Source organism: Cebidichthys violaceus, unplaced genomic scaffold, assembly GCF_023349555.1.
Source record: "Cebidichthys violaceus isolate CVI_PGR_0920_01 unplaced genomic scaffold, fCebVio1.0.p SCAF_5, whole genome shotgun sequence".
Lineage (NCBI taxonomy): Eukaryota > Metazoa > Chordata > Actinopteri > Perciformes > Stichaeidae > Cebidichthys > Cebidichthys violaceus.
The window spans coordinates 952,645-980,287 of NW_027176705.1; the positions used below are offsets into that span (position 1 = coordinate 952,645).

The 27,643-nt window shown below is 44.3% G+C and overlaps 1 protein-coding gene across 5 annotated transcripts in view; it reads left to right on the forward strand.

The window, feature by feature from the left end:
- The first annotated feature begins 1,379 nt into the window (after positions 1-1,379).
- The window catches only part of dmxl2 (Dmx-like 2), a 40,910-nt gene continuing 14,646 nt past the window's right edge, over positions 1,380-27,643 (forward strand). For 2 of the 5 annotated variants that reach the window (XM_068730199.1, XM_068730202.1), the window contains exons 1-38: positions 1,380-1,759; positions 8,016-8,141; positions 8,399-8,470; positions 8,598-8,676; positions 8,879-9,017; positions 11,533-11,599; positions 11,756-11,928; positions 12,495-12,675; positions 12,802-12,982; positions 13,423-13,641; positions 13,754-14,025; positions 14,719-14,982; positions 15,143-15,372; positions 15,515-15,723; positions 16,076-16,197; positions 16,762-16,851; positions 16,989-17,097; positions 17,184-17,303; positions 17,460-17,687; positions 17,886-18,172; positions 18,801-18,973; positions 19,074-19,725; positions 19,887-20,213; positions 20,303-20,422; positions 20,610-20,745; positions 21,859-21,969; positions 22,123-22,292; positions 22,588-22,685; positions 22,804-22,969; positions 23,472-23,736; positions 23,841-24,025; positions 24,195-24,575; positions 25,192-25,374; positions 25,512-25,808; positions 25,913-26,104; positions 26,234-26,310; positions 26,675-26,805; positions 27,344-27,589. In XM_068730199.1, the coding sequence (XP_068586300.1) occupies positions 1,673-1,759; positions 8,016-8,141; positions 8,399-8,470; positions 8,598-8,676; positions 8,879-9,017; positions 11,533-11,599; positions 11,756-11,928; positions 12,495-12,675; positions 12,802-12,982; positions 13,423-13,641; positions 13,754-14,025; positions 14,719-14,982; positions 15,143-15,372; positions 15,515-15,723; positions 16,076-16,197; positions 16,762-16,851; positions 16,989-17,097; positions 17,184-17,303; positions 17,460-17,687; positions 17,886-18,172; positions 18,801-18,973; positions 19,074-19,725; positions 19,887-20,213; positions 20,303-20,422; positions 20,610-20,745; positions 21,859-21,969; positions 22,123-22,292; positions 22,588-22,685; positions 22,804-22,969; positions 23,472-23,736; positions 23,841-24,025; positions 24,195-24,575; positions 25,192-25,374; positions 25,512-25,808; positions 25,913-26,104; positions 26,234-26,310; positions 26,675-26,805; positions 27,344-27,589 (7,165 nt within the window). In that variant the 5' untranslated portion in view covers positions 1,380-1,672. The remainder of the gene's footprint in view (positions 1,760-8,015; positions 8,142-8,398; positions 8,471-8,597; positions 8,677-8,878; positions 9,018-11,532; positions 11,600-11,755; positions 11,929-12,494; positions 12,676-12,801; positions 12,983-13,422; positions 13,642-13,753; positions 14,026-14,718; positions 14,983-15,142; positions 15,373-15,514; positions 15,724-16,075; positions 16,198-16,761; positions 16,852-16,988; positions 17,098-17,183; positions 17,304-17,459; positions 17,688-17,885; positions 18,173-18,800; positions 18,974-19,073; positions 19,726-19,886; positions 20,214-20,302; positions 20,423-20,609; positions 20,746-21,858; positions 21,970-22,122; positions 22,293-22,587; positions 22,686-22,803; positions 22,970-23,471; positions 23,737-23,840; positions 24,026-24,194; positions 24,576-25,191; positions 25,375-25,511; positions 25,809-25,912; positions 26,105-26,233; positions 26,311-26,674; positions 26,806-27,343; positions 27,590-27,643) is intronic. The other 3 variants (XM_068730203.1, XM_068730200.1, XM_068730201.1) reach the window with 2 other exon arrangements.

Here is a 27,643-nt window from a genome sequence, read left to right on the forward strand (position 1 = left end):
AGTACTGTCCTATACTAGACCTTTTGCTTAGCATCAGTCATAAGTAAGGCCCAGAACAGCTGTAAAGTCTGACACTCGCAGTTCAAAAAAAGTATGGTAGTCACCAAACGCTAAATGGACAGACACAGTATTACACATACTACAGGATGAGTGTGCCCCATCATTGTTGTTGACACTCTCTATGCGTATGTGTCACATTCTCTCTGGGCTACTGCCTCGCAATTTTCTGTTCTGCTGTCCCGTGTGTCATGGTGGCTGGCAGGCAGGCCCTGCATGATGATGTCAGTGTGGCTTAAATAACTAGGACAATGCCATGATGGTCGTTTGTGTATCACAGTCAGTCCTCTTCTCATTTATCTAGAGACAATGAAGGAGAGAGTGACAATGAATATGTAAAAGGGGTCCAAAAGGGAAAAGGGATAAACAGCAGTATGGTAATATGCACCATTAAATCTCATCAGTGAGATGCATGAGGGCAGATAAGGAGCCGAGGGACAGTTGCGGCTACAATGAACCTCAGTCTGGTCTAGTTCAGTCATGCTCTGATCTCCTTTGTGGACGTCATTGCCACAGCATTTCATATTGTATGTTGTTGTCGTGACACCAGCTGCTTCCCATGACATTAGAAACATGCCTATCATGATCTCCCATTCATTTACTGTAATGTAAGACAATAAAAAGCAGCAAAGCATTACATCAGAGAAGCTTGCACTATGGCATTTGGCAAAGACACAATGTAGTAAATTATTTCAAAATGAAAATAATTTAAATTCTGTATAAGCAGCTGTAGTTTTGCTTATGCACTGTTATATATGCATCATAAAAATAACAATTTATATGTGACCTTATTAGACTTGAAACGGAGAAGAAGGCCGCTATCCCATAAAAGAAAACACTACAGCTCCATACATTTGTTGTTTCTGTTAAACGTATGGCTGCTCTGCTATGGTTGTATTTTAACGCTGTTTTATGTCAACCGTTCTCTTTCATTCGGTAACTTATTTTCAGTCACTGATAAAATGGTTTCACCCCAGCCCCTAAATTTATGATCAATGAACTCAAATCGCCGACAGAGGGGTGCTCCACAAAACTGATGCGCCGTAAATATAGAAACGCAGTGCTAGAGCAGCTGTACAGCGCCCCAGAAAGAATCACGGTGAATCATTACAACATGTTGTTAAGTCAATTTGAGGGAATATATACGATGACGTAATTACAGGTGTGTTTTATTAAAACAATAAGCCCACTGAAGCACTAAGTGTAAACCAGGAGTTGATATTCACAATCTAGTTGGCGTATTTCTATGAGCATTCAGTCGTGCCTGGACAACGTCGGGAACGCGCATGTCAGGTTCGCTGCAGAGATCCCGCTGCCTCGGCTCTCACGATTAATCGTAGGGGCTGGTGTTGACAGCGCGAGGCGACGGGCGGCCAGTTTTACGCGTTTAAAATACATGACGGGACCAGCTGAAATTACATGTGTAGGGATCGCACGCAACATTCACCGCAACCGGACCGTTTGCGGAAGACAGACGACGCTGCCAGACCGAGGACAACGTTTAAACGTTACTGATGGAATTCCCAGTCGTTGCTAGATGGAGAAACAGAAAGGGTGGACTCGTTATTAATAATTAAAAAAAAAACTCCATCTGCTGCTAAAATAAAAAAGGAAAATGCATCTGCATCAGGTGCTGACGGGAGCTGTAAACCCTGGAGATTGCTGCTATTCGGTGGGAAGCGTGAATGACATTCCTTTCACGGTGAGGTTTTATTTTGATATTATTTGCTCGAGATGACACCCATTGGAGCTAACGGCTGACTAGCTAGCTAGCTAGCTAGCGTCACATTGGTTGTAAACGGGGCTGGTTAGCCGGTAGCGTGCTAGCCAAGCTGCCGCACAGTCAGATTCACAAATAGTGAGTCGAGACTACTCGGGGCATCTTTATCACAACCCTCCTGCTCCTCCTCTTTCATTTATCTTGACAGTCAGTCAGACGTTGACAAGCTAACATCCCCAAGTAGATGATCAACTGTAATGTATTCTTTTAGGGCAACGTTGTGTTTATTTATCGATCCAAGGTAGTTACTGCTAGCCACTCAAATGACCTTTAGCTACATCTCGTTACATTAGAATTACTGCAAGGGAATCCCTTTGCGCAGCCATAACATTATTGGCAAATACATGCAATGGGGACGCGCTCCCACGACATTTCGCAGTGCACATTTTAGGTGATTCTATGGTTTGGCAAAAATTGCGCATGAACAAGAAAGAAGATGCTGTGTTTTGTCTGGTTGCAGGACTACGCTAAGCTCGCTACCATTTGGCGTTAAATCCTCCTCACGGATCATTAGCTCGCTGTCATCCTAGCATCAGCTGCGCCAGCCGTGACGTAGAGAGCCATATATGGACACATGAGCTGGAGGGGTGAATGGCTGAGTGTCGTGGGAGTTGAAAGTAACGTATTCCAAAACGTGGTGCCATCCGTCATCATTTTTGACTTAGAGTACACCGACATGTTTATCACTGATGTTTGTTGGACCGTCATCAGCTTGTGTCATAGGTCATTTGTGTGCTGATCAGACACCTTTTACCTTTGAACCAAATCCTGTGACTTATTTATTGACTTCTTTGTGCTGCACATTTTCTTTTGTTTGTCTGAGGTTGCCACGAGACGTGGGAAGAAGCTATAAAATGACATCCTCTTCTGCGATGGCAAATTGGGAAAAAAATAAGTGCAGAATAGTTCACAACCCCAACAAATGTTGTGGCTCTTTTTTTTCTTGAAATGATTCAGTTGAATTAAAAAGGCAGGAGTAGAGTGCAGTAGAAAGCAAAACTGTAGCATCCTGAGTCAGCTCTTGTATTGAGAGCAGAAGATGAATGATGATGACTTTATTGATAGCTGGATGATTGTTCACAACATCCAATGAAGCAAACCCCTCAAAATCCATAAATATGTACAACGGAGATGCATTACAACTGAAGCTGTTGTTGTTGTTGTCCACAAACATTAAAAAGGAGATAAAATATGTTTTTACTTTGGAATGTGTCATTGTATGATTGAAATCAGACGGGATTGCCTTTCAGTTTTGAGACTGGTTCAATATGGAAACAGTTCTAACATGATATTTGCCTTGTTGATGACTAGGTACTAGCCGTCATGTCAATCAAAGGGAACAGATTCATTTAGTCGTTATAACTCAAGTTCATACCAAAAGTAATGTGAATGCATTAGCTAAATTCTGCCAATCCATGCTCTCAGTAAATTCTTGAGCAGCCATGTTGCACGCCACCATTCCCTCATGCTGAGGACATTGTGAGTCTGCCTAATGACTGCCAAATCTTGGCTTGGAATGTTCCTGCTGCCTATTAGTCAAGTGTTGGTTTGAGGTGGTTTTATTAATTTTTTTTCTGAAATACAGACACCCTCTCCTCACTGCTCTCCGAATCCCTCAGTTCCCCAGACTTATGGCGCAGCAGTTCATTCTGTTAAACTATAGAGAGAAGTTGTTCCTATCTCTCCTGACCCCGACCCCAGATCGAGACTGTATGAATGTAAACAAGCGGCTTTGTACCGAGGGTCATACTGTATCTGCTCAACAACACAAGACACAAGTGGTTGTGAAGCTCCAGCCTTGCAGGTTGCCACAGGGTGCCATTCTCTGTGCCTGGTGTTTTCTTTCTGTGTCTGAGAGGGTATTTGAAGAACACTACACATCATGTCCAATGCAGTTACACTCACATTGACCCCTAGGGCTCATAGGCCAGACCCTGACACACACACACACACACACACACACACACACACACACACACACACACACACACACACACACACACACACACACACCCCTAAACTACAGCAGCCATGCAGGCACCAGCTCAAATGAGCAAGCATGAAGGTAGAGCATCCATGATTGCCTTTACAATGTTGCATGCTCAACTTTGTTGCATTTGGACAGAAATTGAAAGACACGTTTAAACAGAGTTTGAATGACAGTGAAACACATGTGCCCTGCTGCTGCCAGTACAGTGGGCCAATAGATGGTGGATATGGTTCTGTGTTGAGAACCCACTGTTAGTATAGTTAGAACAATGAGTAGGAATATGAAGGAACAAGATGGCAAGAAGTAAGAAGAGATTTGATCATTTAAGAAATTTGATTGAATCTGATCTGAATTGATTTTCAGTATGAGCCAATACATAAATTGCTATTTCAAATGTTTGACATAGTTATTCTATTGAACGACATATATGACAAAAATGTCATTTTTGACAACGTTAAACAAATAATTTTTGTGTATTTAGTATGATTTGTGTCTGTTGATTACATTGTGGAACTTGAATACTCCAGACTAGATTAGATTATGATCTTGAAAGGTGGTCAAAATCATGGTTTAGGAAGGAATATTTTTGTGTCTATTACAGTGCTTTTTGACCTGTGGTTGATGTTGTAAATGTTCAAACAGCCTAGTGGGTTTGATATGCAGAGCTGCAGATGTGTGATCCACTAAAAATAGAACGGCACGTGTAAAGAGAGAGAGAGAGAGAGAGAGAGAGAGAGAGAGAGAGAGAGAGAGAGAGAGAGAGAGAGAGAGAGAGAGACACAGAGACACACTCACAGACAGAGAGAGAGACAGAGAGCCACCGAGGCTCCATATTCCTCCGAATGATATGCTACTGATGCAAAAATTTCAATCTGCATCTCGATCTTTTACATCAGAATACAAACATCGTCACATAATGTAAGACAGTGATGCCGACTGGCTGAAGGCTGACGTGATTTTCTTATTTCCTGTCTGGGAGTTTTCTAGTTTCTGCGTAATGTGCAAGAATTTTGTTGGATTGCTGCAGGGAGATATTGCATCTGTCTTATATCAAAACACAAATGACCATGAATAATAACAAAGTTCAAAATAACAGAACATCTGGCAGAAATGGGAGCAGCTACCAAACCAAGGACTTATATTAAAGACTTCCGTGTCTTACTGTTACAGAATTTAGATGATGACAGGATATTGATGTTTTCATAGAAATCTGTTTTGTAGTTGTTGTTTTTTTTATATCCTGCTGACCATATATAGACAAACGGAACATAATCTCCCTCGCCTGTGTTTTGAGATCCATTAAGTTGCTGCAATTGCCTCCAGTCCAGCTGGATACGTTGATTAAGTTGGATGTGTTATGACCTACAGGCAGAATGCAGATGAATGGAAGCTGGACTTGGTGTTGTTTGGCCTTTTTAATGCCCACTGCTTCAGCCATGCTACAGAGAATAACAAGGCCCATACTATATGACAGGACCATAGACTGTGGGACCAAAGTACAGGTCTGTGCTGTGGGCTTTGCATTACTACAGAGACACCAGGTCACTAGAGGCCAGAAGGGATCAATTCATGTTTTTAAATATTTGCAGCTCAGGCTTTTGACTATAGCTAGCTAAAACATGACAATGGTACACATGGTCGCAGCTGTGGACCATGCTCACATGATTACATAAGACAGAGGGAATGAGTGGCATTAGGTGGAAAGGCAGAAGTGGTATTCTCTCTCTTCCTCCTATTTACTTTCATTATCACAGCACATGACTGCATTCGCTCTTTTTTTTCTTCTAAATTACATTTACCCCAAAAAGCCTCGAAATCCACGCCTCGCGGTGGTTTCCATTATTCAAATAGTATTTAAGATGCTCTAGCAAGATCGATTTCTGTAGAGCTCATCAGTAATATTAATGTGGCATGTGGTTGACAGTGCTGGGTTACAAAAGAATAAATAGTTTACACTGATCTCTTTAAAGAATAATACAGGGGTTTCAAACAGTAATGTCCTTTTTCTCACATCAGTAAACCCATGAAGCGCTTTACAGTAGAAGCATCCCTCCCAACAAAAGTAAAAAGTCATTCAAGCAAACTGTCACCTGGCTCCACTTGACAGTGGTTCAATTAGTACAGTTCACTCGCACAACAATTGCATTGCGGTTGTTTCCCTGCTTTGTCAACGTTAATGTGTGACAGAGAGGTAATATTTATCCAAAGGCAGCGACGTTCTTGATGTATGCAGCGTACATGAGTGACAGGAGAGAAGCCTAGCTGCTTCAGGGTTGTACTCATTAAGTCGGCAGATGTATGAGCTACAGATTCTTGTGTGTAGTAGATCTAAGTATACATTCAGAGACAGAATCAGTGGCTTCTGAATGCTGTCTGTTCGCACAATCAAGTAAATATCCTGACAGCTAGCTACACATTACATTTATTAAAATGGGCATCCAGCAGGCGTTGGTGTCTTCATTTTATTTGCCTTTGATTGAAATAAATTCTTTGTTGAATAATAGTCAGAGTTCTAATCTCTTAGTTGACTTACTTTAAAGATCTGTCAGACTGGCTCTCCAATACTATTACCCCTCAGTAGATTCATGCAGACAGATCTCCTAAATTCTAGTGTTTATTAAAAGACCAAATCGTACCATTATCATTAAAATGGGAGATGTAATTCTCTAATAATGACTGTTGAGTATCTCATTCCCTGTTAAAAGACCCCAAAAAAACATAAAACAACAGATCTATAAACTGATTTCTCAGTTGATGAAGACACAAACGACTTTTTAGTCCAAACTGCTTATGCTGTTAAATCTTCTATCTGTAATAAATGTTATCAATGTTTACCACGACGCCATGATGTATTATGCTGCATTAGTGAATCATCCAACTTTGTAATGCCATCCCTCAGTGCTTGTTGTTGTTGTGTGTGTGTGTGTGTGTGTGTGTGTGTGTGTGTGCATGTAGATTTGTGGATGTTGAAAGAAATACAGGACGCACAAAAGCCCAAAACTAAAAGAACAAAGCGGTGATGATAGGTCATCCTGTTAAAGCCAGACACACTCGCGCTTACAGTGCCAACCTGGCGCAAGGTCCTACCCACCAGGTCCAAATTACCTTGCTGACAAATAGTGTGGAAGGGACTCGCATATTATCTTACGTGTCTGTGTGTGTGTGTGTGTGTGTGTGTGTGTGTGTGTGTGTGTGTGTGTGTGTGTGTGTGTGTGTGTGTGTGTGTGTGTGTGTGTGTGTGTGTGAGAGACGAGGTACAAAGCAGTCTTAGACGGTGCGTGACGATGACCGCTTTTAATTCCAGCCGTAATGTGCGGGAGCAAATGCTGCAGGAATAGTAAAGCGCAGCACGGACGTCCCTCACGTCTCTCTTTACCTGTTTCACTTATCATGGCATGTAAAGTACGATCAGATCTTACAATCGTCTCTATGACTTTGTCCTCGGCTGTTATACAACTTGCTGTAACGTTGTCCCGCTGTGTGACCCAGTGGTTCCCGGCCTCTCCTCCTGTTCTCCTGAATAATGAAAGGCACAAGCCGTCATCCTGACTGTACTGCTGCTTTGGGGCCGGCTTGCCTGTCTCCCAGGTGCTGCTGCTGTTGCTGCCACTCTGCACACGGTTGCCAAACGCCAGCGAACACCATTGTCTCAGTTTACCTTGCTGCCCGTGATCCAAATCTTAGCACGGGTTTTGCCCATTTAACGTGGGCAATTGTGTTAGCTGTGTTTGTCTACTTATTGCACACGAGTAGGTGTTCATTCTTTCACGTGAACCAGCCTCTCATGGCAGTTGTACTGTTCTGTTATGTGGTTGCTCTGCTGGTTTTATCCTGCCAATGCTAGGGTGGTTGTTTATGGTAACTGCCATTCTGTGCTAATGTAAAATCTCCCTGCTAATGCAAAATTCATATTGGTGCCATCGAGTGCTATGATGGTCTGCTTTTAGTCATTTATGACATTTATTGTATATTTTATTTAAATGTATTTGTGTGGAAATTCAAAGCAATAAGAAACATACTGGATGGAGCTGCAAAGCAGTAAACTATAAGAAATACAAGTGTATTAATAGATGTGACTCATTGTTTTCCATATTATTCAAAGCCTTCATGCATTTTGCAGTAATCTATTTGCCATTTGTTTTATTGTGGCGCGATCTGATTCCTCTTCCGTTGCACATTATTTTTCAGGCCTATGGCTCAGGTTGTGATGTTGTGATCTTGGCCAGTGACTTCGACTGTGTTCAGATTATTCCGGGAGCTCAGAATGGAAACATACAGGTGGGCTGTGTGGAGTGCTCCCACCAGCTTGGCAGGGTAAGTGTTGACTGCACACTCAGACACACTCCCACACGCAGGTTTTTAGTTTCTCCGTGTATCCATTGTGCTGAGCAAAAAGAAGTGCATTTAGCCCTGCGTTTTGCTCCCGTCCTGTACTGCCCATGCTGTCCTCTCCCTGCTATTCTGCTGTCCCGCACCACTCCCCACCTACCCCTCTCCCGTGGGAATGGCTGTGCAGAAGCACTGATGGGGTGAGTAATGTTGTGATGATGAACGCAGCTCTTTATTTTTAGATCGCTGCATCCTACGGAAACACAGTCTGCATCTTTGAACCTCTTTCTACCAACCCAAACAAACGCCACAAGGTGAGCACGACTGTCTGGATTTCAGACACGTATAGTGGTTTAAATCGAATATCGAGTGAGCTTTAAAATCACACTCGTCTGCCAATAACATTGCATGGTGTGTGTGTCGCTCTCCTATCACTAACAGCAGCTTAACTATCAGTGGCAAAAGACAGGACAGTTCTTCCTCGATGCCATCACCTACAACCTGGCCTGGGACCCACAAGGTACGCAAAATGCTTTCTGTGTTTAACCGATTCACTGACTGTCTGACTGAATTAATCCACAACACGCAGAGCTCCCATTACAGCCCCCTGTGGTTTGTCTGGGGCGACGTGTTATATAAGAGTGACAGTGCGCATGTGGCTCTGTGTACTGTAGTCGTCAGCGTGGGATAAGGTGTGTAACACAGGGCTCTTGTGTCCACAGGGAACCGTATCCTAGCAGCGACTGAGCGGCTCCAGCTTTGGGCTCCTCCGCTGGCCTACGCCCTGATAGAGGAGGAGGAGCTGACTGAGGACAAGCCCCACCCCGTCCTCAATGACTGGAACTGTGTCTGGCAGTGCAAGTAGGTTTCTTTGTGCTTTTGCACGTAACTTAAAAGGCATCTGATATGATTGGAAAAAAAACAAAAAAACGTTCTGCTTCCAGGTTATGTGCGTTAGGTCAACAGCAGATTCACAATCCAAAGATAATTTGGTATAGAGCCAAGTACAGTCATACAGTTGCTTTACAAGACAATGGTCTTGTGGTGCTGTTTCGATGAGGCGAATATCCTGATAGCCAACTAACGAGTAAATAGATTCCCGTCAAGCAGACCTGTGTGTCTTCATTCCTTTTCTCCTCTCAACTCATGCTCACTTAGTGACATAAGTGAGCATGAGTTTTTAAGTCAGTAAAAGCTTTCTTAAGCCAAACTGTCTCAAGTAATTGTAAGTTTGCTCATCAAACTCTAAAACTTTTTTTTTTTATTTGGAGCACTGAGGGAACAATCGAATATTAGTTTTTTACTTTTGCTGGTTGAAGGTAAAACATGAGCATAATGTCTTTTTCTGTCTGTAGTTTTTATTCAGACATGCATTAAAAGAGTTCATCCTTGCCCTGTACAGACAAAATATTAACTTTAATTTTTCCTCTTGAGGGTTGTGAAATTACAGAATTTTTACAAATAAAAACGTACAGGAAGTTACTTATTATCCAAACTCGTCTGACACAGCCTCACATGAAGGTGTGTATGCACTATTGTAAGCCACTCTGAGACGATATGGTCCCAGTTCGACACAAGCCTATTCAATATCTATTACTATTTTTAAGTAAGTCGATTCCACAGGTATTGTGATTTGATATTGGGATTTATTGCAATTTGTTTAGTTTTGTATCACTGGACCATAGGAAAAGTTGAATCATGCACTTCTATGAAAAATCTCTAAATTGATAAAGTAAAAAGACTTTCAGCAAGTATGTGGTCAGAGATGTCCTGAAGTCAAATCTACCAGTCTTTAACAGGATCTGTCTCTCCAGCAACCCAGAAATTGAAAAAAAAAAAAAAAATGACAAAATTGCCTCACAATTTAGTGGAATTTTAATTTATAAGGGACACAGGTAACATGTTTTATACTTCTGGTTAATATAACCCAATTAAACGTATTTCTATCCATGTATTTTGTTTACACCCTTTGTTAACATCTCGTAGTAGCTGCACTGGGCCTTCAATGGTCAGATCGATGACCCACGCAAACTCGCCAGCACCTCGTCCTTTGCAAGCGCCACTGAAATCGAAACAATACGACGTCACTAATTCCATTACAACTAATTAATTCATGCTCTCAAACCACCAGCTCATCAAGTTCACCAGAACTTTATTTTCCCCTCACATACCCCACTAACCCGAAGCTGAAGGTCCATCTTCTCATCGACACCTTTATCGTTTACAAACCCGAGTACGAGTGACACTGTGCAGCATTGCTGATATCCGCATTCTCTATGATTATGATTATGATTGCAACATACTTGTTTTTTTTTTGCGTATCTGCTCTCGTGGCCAAATGAAAACGGCCACGAGGTCGGCATCATATTCTAACAACAAATAAAGTAGCTACCGGTGAGCTCTGGTGTTTGTTGCAGGAAAATATTTTTTTTTCCGGCACTTTAGCTGTTAGCTTATTCAGCTCATAGTCAATACGCGTCGGTTAAGTGCCTAGTGAAGCCCTTGCATGCCTGCGTGAGCTCAACGAGATTCGGCTTTGGTCTCGTTCAGATATCCCAATTTTATCTTGAAAAAAATCGCCTGCAAAAATGGAATCTGACGTGAATCCGCCAGGATGTCAATCGACTTCGCTGGTTGTTACCTGCCTCACGGGTATGAAGAAATACCTCCGCTTATTGGTTGATTTTAATGACATCATCCGGGGGCCTGCTAGCTTAATGGTCAAAAATCAAATTTCGGTTGGTCAATTCTGTTGTCACTCTATATCTATGCCAATTAACGTTACACTTCCTGTCACAGCGGGCCCTGAGGGCTGCAAAAGCTATAAGAAGAAGAGCAGACTGCTCTGAATATTGGGTTTATGGCTAAGATAGTAACTGAAATCAAACCAAATTTATTTTAAAAAAAAATCAAAGAAATTATTTAAATAGCATAAAAAGTCTTTTATTATAATGATGTATTATACCTCATGATAATCATTATACCTCTGCATAGACTCAAATGAAAGAAATCTGTAAATTATATCTATTCAGGCATTTAAAGTTGTTTTAAAAAAATCGCAATATATATAGGTGAATCCATTTTTCCCCACCCCTACTCCTTTGAGTCTGTGGCCTGTGTTTGAAGCTGTGTAAACAGAAATATAATGCAATGCAAGTAATTGTTATCTGATGACACATGTGCAGGCCCAGGAAAGCCACTAAAACAGAGAAATAGACGCTCTGAAATTACCAGCAATGGAGATCATGCACAAAGTAACCACACTTACTCATTGACAGCTGACAGGAGAAGCGCTTGTTTGTTATTTCTGTGGTGAGTCTCCCATGGAGAAGTGAATATAGCTGATATCACTGTTTATGCGTGTGTTTCTATCTAGGACTGCAGCTTCTGTTCACGTTGCCAAGTGGTCTACTGATGGAGAGTACTTTGCAACAGTTGGGAAGGTATGCGATTCACGTAAACACATTGCAAAACAGCAGATTGTTGAACAGGTTTTTTTCTGATTGTGCGGTCCTCGCTGAGGTGTTTATGTAATTCATGTGTGTGTGTGTGTGTGTGTGTGTGTGTGTGTGTGTGTGTGTGTGTGTGCGCATACGCAGGATGACTGTTTACTTAAGGTGTGGTATCCCACCACGGGCTGGCGTTCTGCAGTGGTGGTCCACGACCCCTCCGATAAAAGGCCTCCTCCTGTTCACTTCTCCTTTGTTTACCTGGCCCATCCTCGCTCTGTCACCGGTATGTCCTGGAGGAAGACCAGCAAGTACATGCCCAAGTAAGAAAGCACACACACACACACACACACACACACACACACACACACACACACACACACACACACACACACACACAATCACATGGTCAGGGTGGCCAGTGACATGTTTGTCTTGCTTGTTGTCTTCTAAATCATTTCTTGGCTCAAAAAATAGATTTGTCTTTGCTAATGGACAGGAGAGTAAAATTCTTTATTGTATACAATGCTAATAATAATTGCAATGTTTTTGTATCCTGTCTGTTCTACAATTCTTTATCTGTTAGGGCAGACATAGACTGATACAAACAGGTAACCCTCATTATTCCCAGTATTGAAATACCTAGCTCTACTTTTCCTGACCATCACCACAAGCTGCTGTGTGTCCACATGTTCGATGCGTGCATATTAAACACGGTGAATTGGTGGTGGAAGCAGCCAGTCAGAGGGAGCTCTCTGTTTTGCTGTTCCACCGAGTGAATCAGTGATTTCATCAATTTAACGGGGTCTCTCCTTATATGTCACTTGAGCCTTTCCTTCGAGAGTCATTACTGATTGCGTAAGAGTTGCATCATCTGGTTGTTTTCCAGGGGTTCGGTGTGCAATGTGTTGCTGACGTCCTGCGAGGATGGCGTGTGTAGGTTGTGGTCGGAGACCCTGCTACCGGAAGACAGCCTGCTCGGAGGACAGATCTCTGAGAACACCCACTCCTTCAGCTCCAGCCTGCCAGGACTGGCCGGAAATAAGGACAAGATCCAGCATGCTTTGGAGGTGCACTTGCTTTACTCAGTCAGCTCTGATCGGAATTAATTGCTAAAAGAAAATATAAAATGCGTATGATTTCTTTTTAACATACACCTGTTCTCTGTGTTTTATTCCTGTGCTTTGCTTGATCAGTCAATCCATCACCTGAAGCATCTGCGCCGAGGCCGGCGACGATCCTCTGCTTTGGTGGCACACAGTGAGCTGCTGCCCTCTCAGCTTGGCACGCAGGACGCACACACTCACCGCCACATCGCTCATCACGCCAATGCCCTGTGTCACTTCCATATCTCCGCCAGTATTAACCCCAACACAGGTAGGGTGTCTTTACAGTAGATCCAAACATATTGCACTATTGGCCATGTCCTATAATGTTCAGGTCTCCTTCCTCTGTATTAGTGAATCCATTTAAAAAGCACATTATATTTAAGTTGCTGCATTACTTAATTGAAGAAGTATGTTGATCATTTGGAGATTCATTTGACAATAATAATAATAATAATAACCCTAACCCTTACAATTTTGTTTGTTGTAAAACTTAATTGATTAAATACATGGCTTTATTGCAAAACATTAAAGTGCAATTTGTTTTGCATATGATATAGCAGAAATAACTTCTGTGACATAATGCAACACATTTAATGCAGCTGTGAACCTTTAGTCGAAGCTTGTGTAATATTTTATTCAGCCTTTTCCCTTTGTACTACTTTTATCCATATATCCCTTCCTCCTTCTACCTCCCTCTTCCTCGGTCAGACATCCCGTCAGTGCTGGCTGACTCTGCAGTGTTCAACCCAGACGATGGCACCGGTGGTGGAGGCTTCGTCGTTCACTGGCTCAACAACAAGGACCTCAGCTTCACTTCCTCCATGGACCTCTTTATGCTGCAGCTCCGTAAATTCTCTGAACAGCAGCTGGACCAGACCAGCGAGGACCCGCTGGACCCCGAAGGATCCCCTATGAAGTTTGACTTTGGTATGACACCACAACCAGGCCATTCCTTCAAACATTGGCGTTCATTAGCATTCATTAGCGTAAAAAAAGCCACCTAATTTTGTAAAAGCATATCGTTTTTTCTGGGTTCTAGATCTGGACGAGGGATCTGACAAAGCGTCCTCTGAGCAAGGTGAAGAGGGGGAGCCGGGGGAGCAGGGAAGCACTAAGGCGTCCTCCCCGGGATCCAATTCCAGCATGCCTTTGCCCTCCATGCTGCTGGAGAGGAAGATGGAGACTCTGATCACAGAGTGGAACAAGAGCCCAGACATGTTGTTCACCATCCACCCTACTGATGGATCTTTCCTGGTTTGGCATGTGAAGTATTTGGACGAATTCAACCAGGGAATCTTCAGACAGGTTCAGGTGAGCGGAACATTTTTTCCCATATTAATAACTCTGCGGCTTTAAATTCAATAGTGAATCACTTGCTCATTCACTCACTCATACACACATAGTGGCTGGCAGCAGTGAAGTTGTACTTAAACTTTGTCTCAAATCTAAGGTGACTCAGCACGCCTCCATCCTTATGTGAGACTCCTACATATTCCTTTTTTTCCCCCTGTGCATGTGGGCTAATAAAACCTTGTCATGATTCATAAAACCATCTTTCCTGAGTAATATTTATTTTATATTTGGAAGTATAATGTGTATAATTAACAATTAGCTTAATTAATCTACAATAATCCAATTGACTTCAAAATGAAGCTACTACCTGAATGTTCTTTACATGTTGTGCTATTTGCTAAAGAGAAAGAGTGAGATGACAGATTCATTAGCGTTGGAGTTCAGTGAATCTGGAATTGGAATTGGAAGTTGCTCATGATACACTATGCAGAGTGCGGACACATAGCTATGGGTCTTTATGTTCATAATCAGAGAACACTTTATAAGAGCTTTATAATGCTATGTACACATATGAAGTTCATATTGTAGGAAGTGGTAGAGACGTCATGTTGGTATAAATTGCTAACTAGGTCTCTATAGGGCTGAAGGACTGTGAAGAATATGTGCCTGCGGTCCTAATGGTTCATTTTCCCCCTCCATCTCTCCCATTAGGTGTCCTTCTCCTCGCGTATTCCGGTGGCATTTCCTACAGGTGACGCCAACTCACTGAGTAAAAACATCCTGATGTACGCCTGCACTTTGACCGAGGGTGAGGGTGCCGGGGAGCAGGGGAGGATGGTTCAGCGCGTCTCCCGCTCTGCTTCAGCCTCGGCCGGCCTTGGTTCACCCGCACTGGCCGCCTCTCTAAACCCTCGCCCTGGCATCAGTCCTGCCGTCATGATGGTCTCCAAGCATGTCGACGGATCTCTCAACCAGGTAAAAGACTGTTACGGAAAAAAATTTAGAGCTCGGGATGCACCGTTTTTCTCTTAAAACCTTTCTAAAATTCCACACCGACACAGTCAGTTCATTCAGTTTGTGTGTATTCATCCCTCCCAGCACTCTCTAATTGTTTTCGGCTTCCCTCTGTCTGCAGTGGGCAGTGACATTTGCTGAGCGCTCGGCCTTCTCCAACGTAATGACCGTATCACACAAGTTCCGGTACTGCGGCCACCGCTTCCATCTGAACGACCAAGCCTGCCACACAGTGCTGCCACTGCTGCTGACCTCCTCTCACCACAACGCTCTGCTCACCCCTCCCTCGGCTCCTGGCAGCCTGGAAGGAGAGCAGCCCCCTACCTTTTCACTACCAAGGGGACCTCGCAGGTATAGCACGATAGGGGAGGCAGAGGTTGAAATGCCATAGATGCTGCTTATTGCAGCACTGTCATAAATGACAAGCTTTCATAACTGATGTTCCTGTTTTCCCCTGCGTGAAAAAGGTTCTAACGATGCATTTCATTATCAGTAGCAGGAAGCAGCTGCGTAATGCAGCTACAAGGACCTTCCATGACCCCAACGCCATCTACAGCGAACTTATCCTGTGGAGGGTGGACCACATTGGACCCCTGTCCTGCACTGGAGGGGTCTCCGAGCTGGCCCGTATCAACTCTCTGCACACCTCAGCCTTCAGCAATGTTGCTTGGCTACCTACTCTAGTGCCCAGCTCTGTACTGGGTAAACACACCAATGCGTTTTTTGTTTTTTTTAACCCCAGTGTTTGTTGTTATGAGTAAATAATTACTAAGAACTTAAATGTAAAAGTGGAAGTTTCATTGTTGCTGAATCATCTGAACTTCTGCTTTCAGTATAATGTCATTCAGGTTATTAAAGTGCATACCTCTATTGCTATGCATTAGTCAAGCTAAGCCAGTTTTCATGTCAGATTTACCCCAAACATTTCTTCCGTACCTTCTTATTGCCTGCCAAGATATGAACATATATTTGTGACTGTCCCTTAAAAGCAACAATAGGCCTTTTCCAGTCTCATCGCAGGACTTTCCAACTGACTTTGTGTTGCCTCTCTCAGGAACTTACTGTAACAGCGCCAGCGCCTGCTTCGTGGCATCAGATGGTAAAAACCTGCGTCTCTATCAAGCCGTGGTGGATGCCAGAAAGCTACTGGATGAGCTGTCAGACCCTGACACGTCTGTGAGTGGACACGCTCTCGCTCGTCACGGCACACAAATACAATAATGTTATTGCTCATTGGGATGTGATCGTCTCTGTTTCGAGTCTCTGTTCAAACCGTGACAGTTTTTGTCACTAAGGACCGAGAATCGAGTCCAAAGCAGGATTGTGGGTCACACAAACATCACAAATATGATGTAACCACTTCATTCACAGATATTAGATTCTTTTTTTAGGCCAGCTTTTCATTTCCTTTTGATGCTGACTTTATTTATGTGTTACCAAAATGCAAGCAAAACAACAATACTCTACATCAGGAACACAGATCTATGTTCTTCATAAATCTAATTTTTCTATCTCTTGCTTCATAACAACCACCAGCCTACCCTCTACTTCAAATCCTTATGTGCAATATATTTCCATCACATTAATGGTTTCAAATGCAGTACACTGAATGGATAGTTTACCAATTTCCGTGTGTGTGTGTGTGTGTGTGTGTGTGTGTGTGTGTGTGTGTGTGTGTGTGTGTGTGTGTGTGTGTGTGTGTGTGTGTGTGTGTGTGTGTGTGTGTGTGTCTCTGTTTAGAAACTGGTGGGCGAGGTGTTCAACATTGTCAGCCAGCAGTCCACTGCCAGACCTGGATGTATCATAGAGTTGGACGTCATTACAAATCAGGTTAGCAGCTGCTCTGTGTTTTTCACACCCACCTCAGATCAGTGGTGTACAGGAGTTCAGCGCCTGGAATCCTGAAACCTTCTGATCAATAGACAAACTGACCTGTTGCTTGATGCTTTTTTTCCATGTGCACCCAGTGTGGCGCCAACACCCAGCTGCTGCATGTCTTCCAAGAGGACTTCATTCTAGGTTACAAGCCTCAGACAGAACCAGAAGCATACACACCGGCCTTTCCATGTGGCGAAGGTATAGCACACCGTCCCATTTTTGTGTAGCTCTGCTTCCTGATGCTTTGTCTTTGGAAGACAATAATGTAATTTTACTTTATCCAGATTACCAACCTGCCCCGTTCTCTGAGAAGTTCTTCCTGGTGGTGATTGAAAAGGATCTCAACAGGAACTCTGTCCTGCAGATGTGGCACCTGCACCTAAAATCTGTGCAGGCATGTGTCGGTAAGTGTTGGGTCCACACAGCTGAGCAGTTTGCTGGATATTTTTAAGCATGAATGTTTGAAGCCTACCTTTTTTTTTTTTTTTTTTTAAACCTCCCTTAAACTTCCTTTACTGAGGCGTAGGCCAGCTTTAATATTCCTACATCTCTGTCTCCAGATGAGCAGAGTCCAGATATTGGCTTCCAGAGCCAGCTGATGGTTCCCAATCAAGTCGCGAATGCTGACTCATCTCCAGAGACCTCACCTATCAGGCCCCTGCCTCGCTCAGCCTCTACAGCCAACTTGCAATCAGCCAGCAAACTCATCCTCAGCTCCAAGCTGGTGTACAGCAAGCGGCTCGACCTGCCCCACGGTGTGGAGGTTACCAGGGCCACCCCCTCTGCAGGTAGGGATGTGCACACAGTTGTCACACATGTGACTCACACCATCTTGTTGTTGCCAAATTAAAAGGAATGGTTTAAACCCCATTTTTTCTTAATGTTGAAAATCAATTTACCATATGTTCTGTAGAAACCAAATAAGCAGGTTAAAGCAAGAAAATGCAAAATTGTCTCTGTTTTTCCTCTTTCCCTCTTCCGGCCAGGTCATCTGAGTTCCTCGTCTATCTACCCCGTGTGCCTGGCTCCGTACCTGATTGTCACTACCTGCTCTGACTCTCGCGTGCGGTTCTGGCGCTGTGCTGTGGAGGGTGATGACGGGCATAGCGAGGGCGACCGGGACAACCGCTCTTACCGCTGGGAGCCCTGGGCCCTGATGAATGAGGAGGAAGACAACAACAGTGCTGTGTGTGTGTCCGGACGGCCTGTTGCGGTGTCCTGCTCCTACATCGGCAGGCTGGCCATGGCCTTTAAAAAGCCGCGGCAAGGGCAGGTAGGAAATTAGAATTTGGCTTCTCTTTTTTTTTTTTTTTCGGTGTATTGTACCAACAACCTATTCAATTTAGCTGTTGCAATCATCCTGAGTTGGACTATTGCAATAAAAATGTAAATGCAGCAAACAAACACAATTTGGCGGCATAGCCTGGATCCTCCAAAAATAGATAACAATTCCATATATTAGCACGTGAATATGTATTTATGTAAAACGGAGAGCAGTAATGGAGGAAGTAGATAAGGTTAAGCACATTATACACTGCAGGTTGTGCTAACTGTCCTCAGCCATTAGTGAAAAGGAAGCAATAAAACCCGACTATCTGAGCATCTAATTCCATATCCTGTCTCTACTCTCTATTTGAAGTATGTGGAGCTGGATGTCATGGAACTGAAACTGAGTCAAGGTTTATTATTATTAACAGCAGTCTGGGTTATGAGCCTGGGTTTTCAGTGTACTTCAGGATGTGATACAGGATAGAGGTCTGTGTGGGAACCGATGAGGTATTTTTATGAGCCCATCACTTTGTCTTGTATTGTATTTACAGAATGCCTAGTTGACTGGTTCACAGTGTCTTCAGATTTGACGTATTATTTGATAAGAAATCCAATGTTTTTCTTGTCCTCAGCTGCAGGGTTCTGGAGAAGACTTCTCCATGCATGTGTCCATCTATGAGTGTGAATCCACCGGTGGCTCAGAGTGGGTTTTAGAGCAAACTCTCCACCTGGACGACTTCACCAGACCCTCGTCAACCCTGGATCCAAGAGTCAGTGTGGACTCCAACCTCTTTGTGTACAGCAGGTCAGGAGGGCACTGCTTGTGTGTTTGTATCGTATTCCGTCGACCACTTTATGTTTACCAGTGTGGGTGTCTCACAAGTTAATCATTTTCTCCATGCCAGGTCTGACCTGTACATGAGCAGAGACCACAGCTCCCCCAACATTAAGCACTACGTTCACTTGGACTGGCTGTCGAAGGAGGACGGATCTCACATCCTCACAGTGGGAGTGGGATCCAACATCCTCATGTACGGCCGTATCTCTGGCGTGGTCAATGAGCCGACTAGCAGCAAGGACGGGGTGGCTGTCATCACCCTTCCTCTAGGGGGCAGTATCAAACAGGGCATCCGCTCACGCTGGATCCTGCTTCGGTCCGTGGACCTCCTGTCCTCCGTGGACGGCACGCCGTCTCTGCCAGTCTCCCTGTCCTGGGTGAGGGATGGCATCCTGGTGGTGGGCATGGACTGTGAAATGCACGTGTATGCCCAGTGGCATCAGGACAAGAAGCCTGGAGAGGGAGAGGAGGGCAACCTATCATGCGCAGACATTGCTGGAGGCCAAACTGCAGGTTCCTCCTCGGTTTTTGAAGGCAGAACCAGGTCTAAGAGTGTGTTTGAAGCAAGTGTTGCGGTGGATGAGGCCCTTCGTGCCCCGGCGGGACTTCAGGAAGGGGGACTGTTTGAAGCAGCTCACTCTCTGTCTCCGACTCTACCCCAGTACCATCCCACCCAGTTGCTGGAACTCATGGACCTGGGCAAGGTTCGCCGTGCCAAGGTGAGTTTGTTTCTGCCCAACCATTTTGGTTTCGACTAACCAAAAAGACGGATGCCAAGAGACACTGTTTACTCTATAGAAACAGGGATATGTGGTGATCTGGCACACCTGATCCTCATTGTTGAATGCGCTTTTTAACCCGCTGCTCTTCTGTCGATCAGGCCATACTGGCTCACCTGGTGAAGTGCATTGCCGGGGAAGTCGCTGTGGTGAGGGATGTGGAGGCAGGTGAGGGCGGAGCCAGGAGACATCTGTCCCGTACTATCAGCGTGACTGGCAGCACAGCAAAAGACACCATTGTGGCCGGCCGAGACGGGGGCAGGGACTACACAGAGATCAACTCCATCCCTCCCTTGCCCCTCTATTCCCTCATGTTGGCTGACCTAGACACCTCGTACAAGGGAGCGGAAGAGTCCGCTAAGGGAGCTAAGGGTGATGGCGATGGATCCCACAAGTCAGCAGAGGACCAGTATTCTGACCTCTTCCAGGTACGAAGAGTTAAGAGAGCTCAGATTTTTTTTTTTGTTGAAGGTGTAGTCCACTAATACGTTTGGCTCGTCTCCTCCTGTGTTGACAGGTCCAAACCGTTACCACAGATGATTTTCTGAACTTTGCCGCCGACAAACCAGAGAAGAAGTCTCGAGTTATCAACCTCTCTCAATATGGACCGACCTACTTTGGCCCGGAGCATGCTCAGGTATTGCTGTTCTTCTTTTTAGGAGGGTATTGCATTTACAAAAAAAAGTGAAATTGCACTATTAATTTAGGCTATTTATGGTAACATCCAAAAATGAATAATGTTTTAAATCCTTGTTAAGAAAGAGGGGAATAAAAGGGAGGAAATAGAACAATAATAATGCTCTCTGTCTTCCTCATGCGTCCAGGTTTTGTCCAGTCACCTCATGCACTCAAGCCTACCAGGACTGACCCGACTAGAGCAGATGTTCTTGGTGGCCTTGGCCGATACTGTTGCAACCACCAGTGCTGAGGTCACCAGCTCCACTGATCAGAAGTGCACAGGTCAGCATATATGTTTGTGCATATAGGTGACACAGTAGATTTATAACCTGTAAATATAACCTACTGCACCGAGGGTTACTGGGGTTAGGGACTGCTGGGTCAAACCACAATAAATACTCCTGCCTTATATTGTAACACTCAAATAGGTTTAACCATCCACAGTATCTTTTGGTTACTTCTCCTCACACTTGTATCTTTGTTATGCGCCTTTTTAAAAATAGTTCTTACTCTCAGTATTTTTGTGTAGTGATCCAACAAAAGGTCGTCGTTAAATGGCGTCTTCTCCTTTTCTGTACTGTGCACACAACTGGTTGCTAAATAATTATTTCATTTTTTAGCTATTTTGTTGTTTTCAAGTGTTGACTTTCATACTCTCATACATGTGACAGTCACCGGTGGCAATCCAAGCTCTTATGTTCAGGAGTTCTTTCATGTCCAAGAATCCTCCCCATTGAAGTGTCCTTTAGTCCTTAACTTCCACCTCCAGGGTCTTGATTCTGTAGCTGTCCCAGCGCTCTGATCTGCCAGGGGGAAGACAAGTGACAAAAGAGTATTTCCTTTGCGGATGAATGAAGTATTGCCTTATTTCGTACTTTTTATATAAGACACAGGATGCACTCATGCCTGCAGAACGGACTTGTCTTGTAATTCGGCGTGTTGGCCTTAATGTCTACCAGTCCATAACCCGTTACCCTTGGTAAGAGATTGTATTAAAGTTGACTAAAGGTTACAGACATAAACGCTAGGCATCATTTCTCTTGATTGTGTGTTCATGGATATAGTTAATCTCCAGCCATCAAATCTTTATTAACATAAACAACAAGTGCTTATACTGTTCCTCGTTAACTGTTTGTATACAGACACTGCACCAATTTTCCATCCTTTTTATTTAGTCTTTTGAGGGGAAGACATCAGCAGGTTGTTCCAGGGATAAGTAAGCACAGAGAGGGTACGAAGGTTCAGGGACAAGAGACGCAGTCTCTGACAAGATCGCGTGAACTCAAGTGATACTGGAGTTTTAAAGGGCTTTGCTCTGTGGCTGCCATTTTAGTAAAGTGGTCGGTGGAATAATGATGGCGAAGCTGACAGCCCCCTGGCGCTGTGTCTGTGTAGGTGGCGAGGCCCTCGATGAGTGTGGACTAAGGTACCTGCTGGCCATGCGTCTTCACACCTGCCTGCTCACCTCTCTGCCCCCCCTCTACCGCATGCAGCTGCTCCACCAGGGTAATTATCCTGCTGCTGTGAAACGTATAGGAAATGTTGTTTTGTGTGACAAAAATACCCCTATACTGACAGATTTTGTGGTCATGAGATGTCTATTTCCAGTGCGTTTGATCTTGGGAATGAACCTCAGATGTATCTCTCTCTCTGTGGCAGGCCTGTCAACATGCCACTTTGCATGGGCCTTCCACTCGGAGGCCGAGGAGGAGCTGCTTAACATGATCCCAGCCATGCAGAGAGGAGACCTACAGTGGTCTGAGCTCAAAGCTGTCGGAGTGGGTTGGTGGGTTCGCAACATCAACACTCTGCGGAAAATGGTGGAGAAGGTACTCGGACAAATTCAGACAGACTCGACAGTTTCTAACTTTAGGACAGTGATGCAAACTATTAACTAGAAAAGGAAATATGGGCTCCACAGGATATCATAGCTAACTATGATATTTTAGACCTCTTACAGAATGTTCTGTATTGGGAGAATGTTCGTCGACATTTGTACTGAAATGTGTGATATTTTGATTCCTGTGTTGTCTTTGAAGTGTACTTGACATCACTCCAGCAAAAGAAGTGACTTGAAAGACTTGAATTATTGATTCAATAACCGTGACGTTTGTGTGTAATCAGTTAGGTAAAGCTGCTTTCCAGAGGCACAACGACCCTTTAGATGCTGCCCTGTTCTACTTGGCCATGAAGAAGAAAGCTGTCCTGTGGGGGCTCTTCAGGTGGGACATTGTTTCTGAGCACAAAAAACGATTTTAAATTGAGTTACTGTTTTAATTTCAGTTGCGTTTCTCACAAAACCTTAAAGGGATACTAAGCTGTGTGGTTTTATTCTCTCAGGTCTCAGCATGATGACAAGATGACTCAGTTCTTCAAGAACAACTTCAGTGAAGACCGCTGGCGAAAGGCAGCTCTGAAAAACGCTTTCTCCCTGCTGGGAAAGCAGCGCTTTGAGCAGTCCGCTGCCTTTTTCCTACTGGCCGGATCGCTCAAAGACGCCATTGAGGTGTGAACAGCACACACGATACACAGACACAGCTTTTTTTTTTTTACTTTTGTGTCTGCTCCAACACTCCATTGTCATTTCCCTCACAGTGGAAACTTGACATAGCCTTGTTTAATGGAAATACAATATAGAGTGTGAAGGTGTGTTTGAATGAGAGTCAAATCAATACATCGCTAGTATAGCAGATATCTGTTGCTTGGAGAGTTGTACATTCTGCAGCCTTTTAATCACATGAGAGGAGTCTAAATTACGCTGATAAGATGCATGAAAAAGCCTGCATGCTTTTCCTTGGCCAGGGTTTTCATACCGCATAGTCAAAATATACAGATAGCCAAAACAGAAGCATGAGCTTTGTATTGTTCAGCGCCATGTATTGATTGCAGTGGAAATTACAGCCACAAAATTCCTTAATTTTCTGCTTTATGCTTGCTTACTTGAATTGTCTTAGTAAACTGCCGTTTTGACTGACTCCCACCTCTCCTCTGCTGTTCCACATGTGTAGGTGTTGATGGAGAAGATGGAGGATGTCCAGTTGGCCATGATAGTAGCAAGGCTGTATGAGGCTGACTTTGAGAATTCATCCACCTGCCAAGGCCTCCTTTCTGAGAAGGTCCTGGGCTGTAACAGGGACGGGAGTGGTTACCACTGTTCCAGACTTCACCCCGACCCGTTCCTCCGCAGCATAGCCTACTGGATCATGAAGGATTACACACGAGCTCTGGACACACTGTTGGAACGGATCCCCAAAGAGGATGATGAAAACCCTGGTCAGTTGGTTGCAGACATGTTGGTATTACACAGCATGATCCCCTAAAACCTATGCTCACAGGCTTTTTCCTTTCTCCTTTTCTTTCTCCTCTCTCTGTATTAGACGTGGCGGTGAAAGCCTGCAACCCTGTGGTGTTTAGTTTCTATAACTACCTGAGGACACACCCTTTGATCATCCGTCGCCACTTTGCAAATCCAGAGGGCACAGCGACAATTGTGGGCAGCGTAGATGAGATCAACCTCATAGAGCGCAAACTGTTCTTCACCACTGCCAATGCACACTTCAAGGTGGGCTCATCAATAATAATATGGCCGCTCACTTCAATCCAGTTCCACTGATAAAGTTGTTTTTTCTCTATCGACCTCTCCTGCTACAGTTGTTTTACAGACCGATACAACGTTTATCACAAAAGTAAATATGCAAACATTATATAATAAGTGCTTGAATCTTCTGTAGGTGGGCTGCCCAGTTCTGGCTTTGGAAGTGCTCTCCAAGATTCCCAAAGTTACCAAGAAATCTGGTTCCTCACCTCTCAGCAAAGCATCATCCAAAGGCAACGTAAACTTGACCCAACCCCTGGAAAATGGCACCCAGGGAGGCGTGGAATGGGGCTCCCCCGCAGCCCCTGTGCATGCCTGGGGAGGAAACGATAGTGTGGGCGGGTTGGACTGGAGCCAGCCTCTGGTCAAGACGGAGGAAGACGAGCTGAAGCTGGACTGGGAACAGGACAAGGAAGATGATGAGGATGAGGACGATGACGATGGTCTGACCATGAAGAAACCAGAGGCTAATACCAAAGCAGACGGAGGCCCCAAACTGCAGAGAGAGGACTCACAGGTAGGAGTAATACATCTGGAATGGTTCTAGTATAGGATGATTTTACATACTTGAAACATTAAACAGTTGTCTATTTTAAATAATACTTCATTGTGTTGTATCTAAGTTATTGCAAAGTTATTGTTTAGTTTTGATTTATAAACTTGAATCTGTGTTTCCTTAGCCAGAACAGTAATTTTGATGTCATGTAAAGACAATTATTGGCCTAGAACAGTTTCTCTGCTGACTTTACTGGGATATGTAATAATAGGGGCATTATCTTATTCACAACCAGACATTTTGCATTCAAATGAAACTCATTTGGGTTTAACATATCAGACTAAAGTAGCTGAACTGGCGTGACACTCGGCCAAAAGGGGAGATGAGACTTGCATCCATCTTAAAGTTTTTTTCTGGAAGGTTCCAAATTAAATCCACATTAGTAATTTGAAAAATAAAGCCTCACTATGTTAAAAAAATAGATATATTTTGGTGAAGTCCGCACCCAAAACTGATTCATGGAAGCCTGTAGAAAGTGCAGACTGCAAATCGCAAATTTGACAGGAATGCTCCCGTAAAGTCAGCGAATCTGCACAAGTGCTGTCCTATTCCTATAACTCGCTCTCGTATATTTCAGAGTGAGTCAGAGGTGGACGTGATAGCGGAGCAGCTGAAGTTCCGTGCCTGTCTGAAGATCCTGATGACAGAGCTGCGTACGCTGGCCACGGGCTTCGAGGTGGACGGAGGGAAGCTCCGCTTTCAGCTCTACAGTTGGCTGGAGAAGGAGATAGCAGCCATGCATACGATCTGCAACTACAAGGTACACTTTGATCATATTTGATGTAGTCTATACAACCTCCTATAATCGCTTGTGCATTACTAGATATGAGGAAAGTTGGTTTTTTTTCCCTTTCTGGTTGACCATGGTTATTTGACATACATTTTGTTAACACAAAGGTGGAGGGGAAGGATGAAGATTCAGAGGTGGAGCGCTGGAGAGAGCGCACAGCATCAGTGGACATATCAGACGACGCCCTGGAGCGCACAGACGCCGGGGCCTACGAGCGTCACCAGATGGAGCGACGTCGTCTTCAGGCCAAGCAGCAGCACTCTGAGAGGCGCAAGGCGTGGCTGAGGAAGAACCAGGCCCTGCTGAGGGTGTTTCTGTCCTACTGCAGCCTCCATGGAGCCAAAGGAGGAGGAGTCACCTCTGTTCGCATGGAGCTTCTGTTCCTTCTGCAGGAGAGCCAGCAGGTACACATAGACACTCATAAACACACAGACTTTCCGCTGGATTAATGCGAAACAATCCTCTTTTCAGCAAAAGCACTCGTACATCTTCCTTTGTCACTCCGTAGGAGACCACGGTTAAGCAGCTGCAGTCTCCTCTGCCTCTGCCCACTACGCTGCCTCTGCTATCAGCGTGCATTGCCACCACCAAGACGGTCATAGCCAATCCAGTTCTCCACCTCAGCAACCACATTCACGACATCCTCCACACCGTCACCCTCATGGAGACCACGCCGCATCCTGAAATCTTGGATGATCGGGTCAGAACTCAAATAAGAATCCAGACTTTATATGGATTTAATATAGAGTGTGCAGCAGCCTATTTCAGTCATCTGCAGTCGTACATTTTGATGTTTAATAAGTTAAATGTGTCTGTCTTCCACTCTCAGGTGAATGCTCTGCACACACTAGCAGCATCTCTGTCTGCTTGCGTCTATCAAGCACTGTGTGACAGCCACAGCTACAGGTAACTGTGCCTTGACCCAACGGTCTCTGCAAGATTTGGATTTGTCTTCAAGAAAGAAAACAAAGTCTTTGCAGAGCAATAGGTGCTGTAGGAGTGTTTGTTTCACTCTCATTGCTTGTTTTTTCCCTCCAAAACAGCATCATTGTAAACTAGATTAGTCGATAAACATGTTGGGTAATTTGCTCTTGATAGTCAGCTTAGCTAACCACACACTGACTTTAGGTCAGACAGGAGACACAATCAATATATTGAAATGTATCTTCTTATTTCATTGTAGGAAAGACAGCCAGTGACCACGATTCCCAAAATGTTGAACATACTGTACATGTCTTGTATGGTTACCTCTCTGTTGTTGGCTTTGCAGCAGCCAGACAGAGGCCAACCAGTTTACAGGGATGGTGTACCAGGGCCTGCTGCTCAGTGAGAGAAAGCGGCTTCGCACAGAAAGCATTGAAGAACATGTAACTCCCAACTCCGCTCCCGCACAGTGGCCAGGTAACAAAGTCCTTGCTTTACCAACCACCTGGGGTTCCGATTGAGTTAGAGTCTTAAAGGCAGAAAATTAGAACGATTTTTCTTTTTCTTTTCTAAAAGGACAACTTTGCTATCAGGGGATTGCTCTTCATTAACGTTTTAATACTCTCAAAAATTGTTTTAATGAGACTGAAGCGAAGTTAGATCATATTCCAGAATCCTCGCAGAATGCATAGACGGCATATGTGTGAGCATCAAAGACAGCATTCAGAGAGAATATGAAAAGCAGCGGGAGAGGAAGAGCAGAGCAAAGCCGGCAGTCTGTGTTTATGCAGAGAGGCAGATGGTGTTCTATAATAGGAGCTTCATGGCCTCTGGGAAGGAAATAGAAAGACAGACTGATCACGCCATCATGCAAATGTTTCATAAATGGGTTCTGCATTGTGCAGAGATAGTGTTTTATCCTGCTGTGGAAGGGTTTTTTTGTGTTTATTTTTTACAGGTTAATCTTTTCACGCAAATGCCATGTGGTGTGTGCGTGTGTGTCCTCTCTCCGCAGGTGTGTCGTCCCTGATTTCTCTGTTGACGTCTGCCCGAGAGGAGGACCAGCCGAGGCTCAACGTGCTGCTGTGTGAAGGGGTCATGGCTGTTTATCTTGCGCTGCTCATTCACGGCCTGGGCACCCACAGCAGCAATGAACTCTTCCGCCTGGCAGCACACCCCCTCAACAACCGCATGTGGGCCGCTGTCTTTGGGGGAGGGGCCAAACTCATTATTAAGCCAAAGAGGCTTGAGGCCCCACCAGGTAGGATTATTAGTTTGTTACTATTTTGTTCATTACTAATACCTTTTATCTCTA